The sequence below is a fragment of the Magnolia sinica genome, chromosome 13 (assembly GCF_029962835.1).
Source record: "Magnolia sinica isolate HGM2019 chromosome 13, MsV1, whole genome shotgun sequence".
In the NCBI taxonomy this organism is placed as follows: Eukaryota; Viridiplantae; Streptophyta; class Magnoliopsida; order Magnoliales; family Magnoliaceae; genus Magnolia; species Magnolia sinica.
In genome coordinates, this window is record NC_080585.1 from 47,502,431 (window position 1) to 47,513,335 (window position 10,905).

The 10,905-nt window shown below is 41.6% G+C and overlaps 1 protein-coding gene across 1 annotated transcript; it reads right to left on the reverse strand.

Annotated features, from left to right (window-relative positions):
- Window positions 1-5,980: 5,980 nt before the first annotated feature.
- LOC131223731 (pentatricopeptide repeat-containing protein At4g19890) lies at window positions 5,981-8,934 on the reverse strand. Its single transcript, XM_058219214.1, has 2 exons — window positions 6,177-8,934; window positions 5,981-6,103 (listed from the first exon to the last, which is right to left on the reverse strand). Exon 1 carries the CDS (start codon window positions 8,813-8,815, stop codon window positions 6,671-6,673), a length of 2,145 nt encoding a protein of 714 aa, XP_058075197.1. The 5' UTR covers window positions 8,816-8,934; the 3' UTR covers window positions 5,981-6,103; window positions 6,177-6,670.
- Window positions 8,935-10,905: the final 1,971 nt, after the last annotated feature.

Sequence of the window (10,905 nt, forward strand, 5' to 3'; positions counted from 1 at the left end):
TTTTGAATCGTAGTCTACAAAATTTGTTCTCAGTGTCCGGACATCACTACAGCAGTTCTCTTTTATGAATGCCTGTGTATCAACCACCATGCTCTGGCAGAGTATTAACGAGAAATTGAAGACTGAATATACCACCTTTTACCCAGCGGCTTTTGAACATGCACCAAAACTTTATTTTCTCAAAGTAAGCCATTTCGTACAGATGCACTATTTGCAAAAAATTGATTTTGCATTCACCACCTAAAGCTACGGATTGTAACCGTAGCTATAGGTATTTAGCCACCATAAATAAAAAAGTATTTTCGTTTGCAAATACTATGTCCGTACAGAATGGTTTACTTTGGTAAAGTAAAGTTGGGGAGCGCTTTGAAAAGGCGCCGGGCGAAAGGTGGCATTTACAGTGGTCTATTTCTCAGTATCAAATGACCCCCGGTCCCCCACTCCTACCGATGCAGTAAATCACGAAGTTTGCTCGAATACATCCCAACGGAACACAATACGATTGTCTGGACTTTAGCTACTTAATCTGGACCATATCTTACAACAATCCGAACCGTTTATATGACACGTATCACTTTGTATGGTCGAAAGACAATAAATAGAAGTTCTCAATTGGATTACAACCCTTGGATAATTTAGCTCTTTTGCTCTGAACGTCAATGGTCATAATAATCATTGCATAATAGATAGATTAAAATATTCAATCTGATAGCTTTCTAGGCATTCACATACATCAGGAGCCTCATCAAATAAACAGTTTTTGTCATTGAAAAGGACCCAAATCCAAATGCTAGAGTCCTGACATATCTTATTAGAATGCATCAAATATTTGGTTTTTGTCATTGAAAAGGACCTAAATCCCTAAATCCATAAATCCAAATGCTAGAGTTCCGACAGCAAACCTCATAAATCGTTCCCATGTTTGTTAGGTTCACACGTGTGCCTAGCCCTATTGGCCTACTTACGCAAAATCGGGTTTCTTGATCTGGTGGACAACCTGCTGATGGGCTATATCCTAAAATGGTGGTGATTGGAAATTTCGACCATGTATTTGTTGTGAATTTTTGCACGTTGATTGTGGACCGTTGATTGGATGGTTATTTGTGGTGGGCCACCAGATCAACAGCAACGATCATGGCACACATTTACTGTGTGTACCTTGGGGTAGAGTGCATAGAACCTCTAAACGGGCAATGGGCAGGTCTGCGTCAGGTAAAATCCATATTTTGAACAGACTCCGATGAGTAGGCCTAGCCTCACCAGTTTAAAAACTAGAACTGAACCAAACCCAAGTTTGCTACAGTGCACACCATCATATTGTTCAAATGTTATAGGATGTTATGTGACTCCATTCATATAACTTTGCCTTAAACTTTTGGTGTGTGCCATGAAAAGTGAAAACAGTTTCTCCCTTGATGTACATTTTTATTTATTATGGCCAACCGGAATTTTAGATTAGGTGTGAAAATTTGTCCCTTGCGATTTCCCGGGATTCTGCATCACATGGACCATTCAGATTAGACACCCATGATAGTGTGCAAAGGTGCACAGGTGCGTAAGTGCACAGGTAAGCATGACTCTATATATATATATATATATATATATATATATATATATATATATATATATATATGTTGAAAAGGTTCTATGCGGTCAAGCTCATGATCGAGCTGTGTGGGCCCCACCGTTATGATGTCGAACATCAACACCATGCATTTGATGGGTCCCCTTTAAATGATGGGATATGTCAAAAATCAGCCGTATAAGGAAGTCAGGTGAGCCATACCATATAAAATAATGTAAAGACATGCCTAAAACATATAAAAGCACTTGGTGGAGCCCACCTAAAATTTGAATGCGTCTGAAACTTAGTCTGAACCCTTGTACAAGTGAAACACATATAATGGATGGGCTGGATTTGTTAACCACACCTCAGTGGGCCCAACAAATGATTATGAATGTTTTAATGGGAGGATAACCCCTTTCAACTTTTGTATGTGGTGTGGCCCACAAAAGTCATCGATTGACTTGATTTTTAAGCACAAGGCCCATCATGGAATGATGCATCTGACTAATGGGATAGATGTTCGACATACATCATGGTGTGGCCCACACAGCTCGACCTCCTGGGGAGTTCCCATGAGCTCGGCCGTATAGAACCTTTTCCTATATAGGTGTGCAGTTTTGCACACATGTCATGTGCGTCTAATCCGAACAGTCCATATGATGCGGAATCACATGAAACCTCAAGTGACCAAGTTTTACCCAGATCTAAAACTCTAGTGGGCCATAGCAAAGAGAGATGCAAATCAAGGGAGGAAACTGTTTTCATTTTTCATGGCCCACTAAAGTTTTGGATCAAAATAAAAGTTGGGCCCTTGGGGTTTCATGGGCTGCTGCATCACGCGGACTGTTCAGATTTATGGAATCACAGCACATATGATGATTTCTCAAAAAATTCACATGAGTTGAGCATGTGTGTGTGTGTATATAGCGGGTTATGAAAGCTGTCTTCAATAGAATTTGAACACTCTGCTTGCCATAAGTCAGGATTTCTTGCTTGTTACAATGTGATTGGATCACATCATCACTTATTGATAATGCCAGTGATGACATGGCCCAATCACATTGTTATAAGCATGATATTTCTACTCGTGGCAGGCAGTGGATCCAGACTCTCTTCAATGATACCATGCATATGATGATGGATTATTATGTATTGATATAATAGTCAAGTATAGAACTAGAAAGGGTCACGTAAAAGTGTTCTTATGAATATAAGCTTACTGATTGTTAAAATGTTATTAAGATGAATGCTATGGTGTCAATGGGCTGCGTTAGGGCTGGGCCAAGCTCTGTCCAAGCTTCGCCGACATTCTTTGATGTAAAGCCTTAAACCTAGCGCAAGCATGAGCCCAAAACGATGCCTACCAGATGATAGAAAGAAGGAAAGATATAAGATTGAGTGAGAGAGCTATAGACGGAAACCGTGGCTGCAGGGTATCCGTTTCCATACAGAAAGGGAGGAAGAGAGATGTATGGGAGTATTTCTATTATAACAAAATATATTACAAAAATGCCGGCCCTTTATATGACTGGGCCAGGTTGACAGACTTTTTGAACATCTAGTCTAAGTCAAGCCTGATTTAGAAACGAGAAAAAAAAGTTTTAAGATCGAACTAGGCCCTCGGGCGTAATACTCCACCCCAAGTCTGGCCCGAAGCAGGCCAGGCCTAAAAGTCCGATGGGCCAACCAGTACCACCATTGAGACCCCCAAGGAATGCCATATTCAAAGGAAAAAAGAAATGATCAAAGGGGTGAAATACTCCAATGCAAGAGCTTTTGAGTGACCTTTCAGCACCCGCTTGGCTTATATTTCGACCGTAGCCTTACCCTGATGTCAATGTACTGCACCCATCATAGTAGCAATACAAATGCAGTATGGTTTACTTAGCTCTACGTTGCGGTTGCATGGATTTCACTCCTATCTATCAGGCGTCTGTATGATCAATAGAGGTACACAATAACATTTGAATATCACCCAAGGCACTCATTGCCACAAAAGATCCGCGATCCACCTATGTTCTATATCTAATGGCATCATAGAACTCTACCATTCATCTTTAGGAGCTCCAAATGAATTACAAGCCATACCCATGGGGCTAGCTCTTCTCTTGCTCTATCAGGTCCATGTCAAAGAGAAACGATCATTATACCTGCTCGAAACTGTGCCCCGAAAGGCTGATTCAAAACTTGGTTTATAAATCATACACATTTTTTACTTGATTAGTCAACGGGAATAATTTCATTATCATGTGTATGTTTGCATCATTGTAATTTATAGTTCATTGTATAGTATGATTATAACATTAGGTCTATCCTGGATACTGTATTAGGCCCTGTGCATGTGGTTAAGCCAATGCCACAAGAGAGATAATGCCTTCTATTTCTTGCCCATGTAAGTTATATGTTCAAAACTATCACGTTCTTAGACTCGCATGCATGTAAGGTTATCATGTAGATGATGACTGTGAAAGCAGTGCTGCCCTTGTCTCAGGCAATTCATATTGTGGATTCACATTAGTAAATGAGTGTGCACACAAGAGAAGAGAAGTGTTCCCAGGTCCCATAGTAGGAGCATTAGCTCACTGGCACCTTGTTCATATGTCCTTAAAACTTTGTTTTTTTTTTTTTTTTTCCTTGAGTGGCTTCAATGCATGTTGTGATTCTACGATCGGCGATGAGACGTACATGGGAGCGGGTTACTTAAGTTGAAAGGCACAAATCATATGATAATTCAAAAAGGAATTAACAATAAGTAATGTCGAATATATAGACTATTTCACCATGGAAGACCATATAGATTGATAAACCTAGTTAATTCATATGCATGTGCAGTCGTTTGGATCAAAAGGATTTTCATAAATAAATTTTACAAAAGAAAACAATCTTTTCTATGCTTTTAACTAGATGGGTTTTCTTTTTGTAGTGAATTGTCACAATCTAACTCAACAACATCAAGTGGGGTCCATGTTTGGGGCATGGACCCACATAATTGAAGTGTGATGATGATATGGGAGGATGTAAATATGTACGTGCCAAGAGTTAAGAGTTCATGTCTGTGGAAACTTTTTCATTAGAAAGTGGAAGGTGATGGCCCACATGCAGTTAGTAAGGAGGCCCATGGACCCAAGCTGATAGAGAACTTTATATAGTGGAATCCCAAGAATCCCACAGTTGCTTTGGGTGTCTTCACCGCTCTTGCTTCTTTGTGAGAAGAAAATGACTGCAACTTTATCCCAAGTAGTTCTTTATTGGCTTTGAGATAGAATTCACAAATCGAAGCCCCAACATCAACTTCAGCAACCATGGCAGCTGGAAAGGCCTCATAAGACACTGCAAACTTTGGTCCTATAGTCAATAATGCTATTAATGACTATTTCACACTCATTCAAGATATAGATCCTTAAGTAGATTTTTAAGTGCCTAGACACCCATCATAAGTAGAATCAGATATCCAAACACCTCCAACTAGTTGGACTTCCTATATTTCAGCATGTAGTCCTTGAGAGGGAAAAAAAAAAAAAAAAGACGAACACATAGGTCTCATAAGTGGATGATCGAATGAAATAAAAATGGGCCAACCCAGTGGATCATTGAACCCAATCTAATAATAAGTGGGTGTAAATAAAAAATTTGGACCCATGGAGCCAATCAGGTCTAAAAGTTCAACCCGAATTACTAAATAAATTGGGTTTGGAACCTCTCAAATTAATCTGACTAGATACGAACTTGTTTTAAATGGGTCCAATTTGGGCCAACCTAAAATGGACCCTACACAGATGATACTCAAACCCAAATTTAGGAAAGTAGTATTTAATTAATATAAGCATAGGAAAGTTTAAAATTTTGATTCATTAATGATAACACATATGGTGAGTAGGAAATTAAGAACCCTTGGATGAGATTACATATGCATTTTAGTAATCTACACATGCATATGTAGTTGGGTTGGACTGGGCTAAAATGACTTGAACCCAAGCCCAGACCAAAAATTGATCAGGCCATGCATGCTAGGCCCCAGCCCGTCCATGGGCCTGATCAAAGACGCAATCAGTCTAGTCAGGCCGCTGGTGCCATTGCCACCGTTAATTCTTACTAATAAAATTTATACACAATTACTAAAACTGATGTAAAATTAGGCCGCACGCACGCTGATCTAACGGGCCATACAGCCATACACCAACTTTAAATGTCAATGATTAACATTACCATGTTGGTAAAGAGGGAGAATGGATCATGGTTGCATTGGCACAAAGGAAAGTGTTCGCTTGTATTGGGAATTCTCTACCTCTTTCATTTTTTTCAAGAGAATTTCATCATTTGTAAGAGAGAATTAGCCTTCAAATTGCAGTTACATCCCTATCAAATTGTACACAAAAGCTGCATTCTGGCAATTTCAAGCAGAGTCCCTCAAAATGAAAGCATAGGTAGGTACTTACAGTTTGGTACTTCTCAACTTTGCGAGACTACTGGTGGCAAATCAATCTAACACTGCATCCAAGCACAACACTAATGCATGCTGATGCACAGTCCTGCACACTGCAGCAATTCAGATCAACCACCACATCATGTAAATGCAATGCAATGAAAAGGGTTCCGAGCATCCACCTACATTATCCGTCCAGGCATGGCAAGATATCCAAACAAGACCTTAGCCTTCGAGGCTTGCAGGCACAGGGCCTTTCAGCTTGCTTAAAGAATGCCCACCCTGATGAAAAGTACTCCCTGTGTTTCAAGGCAGATTTATGATGTTCTTGATCCCATACACTCTACACTTTTCTTGATGCTCGAGGGGTTTCCCTTTTCTGGAAAAATCCACTCAGATCATGGCTCCATCCAACAACCATTAGAGGCCTTCCCAAACATACATGGGTTCAGCTTGCTTGAAAATTGCCCACACTGATGAGTATAGAAATGTCCATACTGATGAAAAATACTCCCAGCATTTGAAGGAAGATTTAAAAGCCTTTTGATCCCTCGCACTCTACTCTTTCTTTCATGCTCAGGAAGGTTTCCCTTTTCTTGAAAAAACCTATCAGATCATGATTCCGTCTGACAACCGTTAGATTCAGTTGGTAAGGGAAGTACAGAACAGCTGATTGAAATTCAGGAAACTGTTTCTGCATTCCTAGTATAAAGATGATCAATCTCTTTTGAGAACCTCTCGGATAAATCAGAAGCAACAGAATACTTGTTGCTGTCGTAGCATGCATTCAAGAACGCCATTAAAGTTATACGATCTGCATTCCGATCCTTATCCAACAGTTTACGGAAAAAAATAGCAGCAGTCTCCGCATTCCCCTCGCTGCAGAGCTTCCTAACTAAGATGTTCCCAGTTCGAACCCACTGCTTCTTTTCCAATCTATCCAAGACAACCATAGCAATGGCAGACTCATTTCTCTTGCAATACTCATACGCAAGAGTGATGGAAGTAACCTCACAAGGTGACAAACCCTTATCTATCATCGCATCATACAATGTGCGGGCCTCTGCCAATCTGGATTCTTTACAAAGCCCGCTTATCAAAGCTCCATAAGTAATAGAATCAGCTACAAGACTGTGCTCAGCCATCCGACTGAACAACTTCAAAGCAAAGCTCGCATTCCCATCCCTACAATACCCACAAATCATGGAAGTATACGTTTGCTTGGTCGGTATCAATCCACATCCAAGAGCTTCCTCAAAGAGTCTCTCACTTTCTTTCATCCTCTTTTGCTTGCAAAACATGGCAATCAATGCCGTATACGTGTGAATATCGGGCCGGCAACCGACCCTGACCATCTCATCAAACAAACCCAGCGCCTGCTTAGCATCGGCCTGCTTGCAGTACTCGCTGATGAGAATGGTATATGTCACTCGATCTGCTTGTAGTCCACACTTGAATCCTCTTTCAAGCAGCCTATGAGCCTCTTGAGGCCTTCCCTTCTTGAAGAGGCCATCGATGATCGCGTTGTAAGTACAGATATTGGGATCACAGCCTTCTGTCACCATTCTATCCATCAGCTCATATGCTCGATCGAAATTCCCCCCTTTACAGTGCCCACTGATCAGAGTAGTATATGTATTGCTGTTTGGAACCAAGCCCTGTTCTTGCATTCTCGACAACAACATCTCCGCCCGATTTAGCTTATTCTCCTTGCAGTACCCTCCAATCATCGCCGTGTAAGTGCGCACATTTGGCTTGTAAGTGCTGCTCCTTATGAGCTTCAAGAACAGCCGAAATGCCTTCTCTGTCCACCCTTTCTTGCAGAGGCCATCGATCAATGTGGTGTGAGTATACACATTCGGTCTCCCACCTCTCCCAACCATCTCCTCCAAAACTTCAAATGCTTGCTTCACACTGCCCCTCTTGCACAACCCATCAATGAGGGCGGTGTAATTGATCACATTCGGAGCATGGCCTGCCTCCAACATCTTCTCAAAAAGCCCAAACACCCGCCCAAGGCGACCCATTTCACAAAACGCATTGACAATCACACTACATGTGGCATTGTCCATGCAGAATCCCCTCTCCATCATTGATTTCAACAATTTGTCTGCCTCATCAATGCGGCCTGCTTTACAGTATGCAACAATCAATGTCCTGAAACTGCAAGAATCGGGTGAAACCCCTCTGTCAGTCATTTCCACAAACACATGCCCTGCCAATTCGATCAGACCCAATTCGACCGCTATACGAAGAGCTAAGTTCATGGTGTGGATGCTGAGCGGCAATCCTTGGTTCCGCATCTCGATGACCATATCGACGGCTTCCTTCAACTTCCCAATCTCCGCAAAATTCCTCACCATCCGCTGTGAGACTTCGTGGGCCCTCTCCGAATCACCCGACTCGACCAAACAACCCACGATCGTTATATACAAACGCATGAAATGGCGGAATTCGGTGCGGCCGACCGCCCATTCAAAGAAGATAAGGGCAACAGCGGGCCCAGCTTCTTCTACCAACCTTGCAGAAACTGTCACTAACTGTTCAGGGCTCAAACAGGAATCAATCCGTAGGGAAAGAAGCCTCCGGTCGCCTTCTTCATAGCATCGACGGATAGAATAGCAGATCCGGTCGACCGATGCGGATGGAATTTTGGGGGGAAAGCAGTTGGGATTTTTGGAATGGGGGGATTGATGGATTTGTTGTATGTATGTTGGGCAGATTTTGGTGATTTTGAAGGGTTGAAGAATTGTTTGGTATTGGGAGGAGATTAGACGGCTGAGATGAAGACGTTTTGGCGGGATTTTATAAAAAAGAGTGGCCATTTGAGAGAGAGCGAGAGAGAGGGAGCGAGGCTGCTTTGTTGAGGGAGAGTTGGGAGTTGAGGAATTGCAGCGGACGCACGTCTCCTGCAACACAAAGTCCTGTGGGGCCTACCAAGATATTCGAGTGAAATCCACCCCGTCCATCGGTTTCTCCAGATCAATTTTCGATGAGAGCCCAAAAAAGTAAATGAGATCTGATGCTCAAGTGGATCACACACCACATTGAAACAATAGAGAGTGAACGCCCACCATTAAGGCCTTATTGGGGCCACAGAAGTTTTCTATCTTGTGTTTGAGAAATTTACCACTGTACGACCCATTTACGGCCCATTTACCCGCTTAAGCCCACCCCTTTTTACCGGACCAGAATAAGCCCCCGCTGTACGGACGACTGGCCAAAGGTAGAAAATGCCCTGCTTTTTCCTTCAACCGGATCGGCTGGTGCCCGAAGACGAGCGCCGACGCTCCTCGAACTCTGAGTTGTACAAACGGTTCAAAAGAGATCAAAGTTACATGCCCCACGGTTATGTATTTATTATATCCACAACGTTCATCCATATTTCGAGATCATTTGGGAGCACTATCAAAAACAAAAAAAAATCATATCCAAAGATCAACTAGACCACACCACAAAGCAGCGGAAAATTCATTTTAACCCTAAAAGGGTTTCATCGATAGACGTTCATATGCTACGGTCATATATATAGTTACAGTTTATAACCGTATCAATAAATATTACAATCTGTAGCCAGAGAAGTCTATCCGAGGTGGGCTCGCCAAACTAGCGGCCCTCACGCCGATTGTTGCCCTGTCTGGCAAGGCCACGCCCATCTGGTAGCCCCTATAGCTATGGATTATAACCGTAGCCATAAACGGACTAGTGTAACAATAGTCTGTGCATTATTTTTATTTTTTTTTACATGGAAAACTTTATTCTACGTACAATTTTCTCTAACACATATTTATATAAATATGTATATATAACAATAGAAAAAAAATAATAATATCTCTTTTTTTTTGTTTCTTTCTTTATTCATTTAACAAGAATATCTTCTAAAGCAAAATTAGTTACTTGATATACCCTATATGATTTTGGGGTAGGAGATGCTACTTTAGCCAACCAACCTGGTTATTTTCCAAGATTCCATTAGGTCGATGGTCGAAAATCCATTTTATTCACTTAGCGGTCAATTTCAATCAGTTCACGGTCAATTTCATTCATTTCATTTACTTCATAATCAATTCCATACATTTCATGGTCAAACCCGGCGATTCCCCTTCACTTCACGGTCAATTCCCTTCTCTTCACGGTCAATTACGTGCATTTCATGGTCAATTCGCTTCATTTCACGGTCAATTCCATGCATTTTACGGTCAATTCTGACGATTCCCCTTCACTTCACGGTTAATTCAATGCATTTCACGGTCAATTCCCTTTACTTCATGGTCAATTCAATGCATTTCACGGTCAATTCCCTTCACTTCACGGTCATTTCAATGCATTTCACGGTCAATTCCCTTCACTTCACGGTAAATTCAATGCATTTCCCGGTCAATTCCCTTCACTTCATGGTCATTTCCATGCATTTCACGGTCAATTCTGGCGATTCCCCTTCACTTCACGGTCAATTCAATGCATTTCAATGTCAATTCCTTTCATTTCACGGTCAATTCCACGCATTTCACGGTCAATTCCCTTTACTTCATGGTCAATTCAATGCATTTTGTGGTCAATTCCCTTCATTTCACGGTCAATTCCATGCATTTCATGGAATTGACCGTGAAGTGGAGGGGAATCACTGGAATTGACCGTGAAATGCTAGAATTGACCGTGAAATGAAGGGAATTGACCGTGAAATGCATTGAATTGACCATGAAGTGAAAGGAATTGACCGTGAAATGCATGGAATTGATCGTGAAGTGAAGGGGAATCGCCGGAATTGACCGTGAAATGCATGTAAATGACAGTGAAGTGAAGGGAATTGACCGTGAAATGCATGGAATTGACCATGAAGTGAAGGAGAATTGTCAGAATTGACCATGAAATGCATGTAAATGACCGTGAAGTGGAGGGAATTGACCATGAAATG

Excerpts from the sequence above, each read along its gene's own strand:
- LOC131223731 (XM_058219214.1), bottom strand. The coding sequence starts at position 8,815 with ATGGCCACTCTTTTTTATAAAATCCCGCCAAAACGTCTTCATCTCAGC.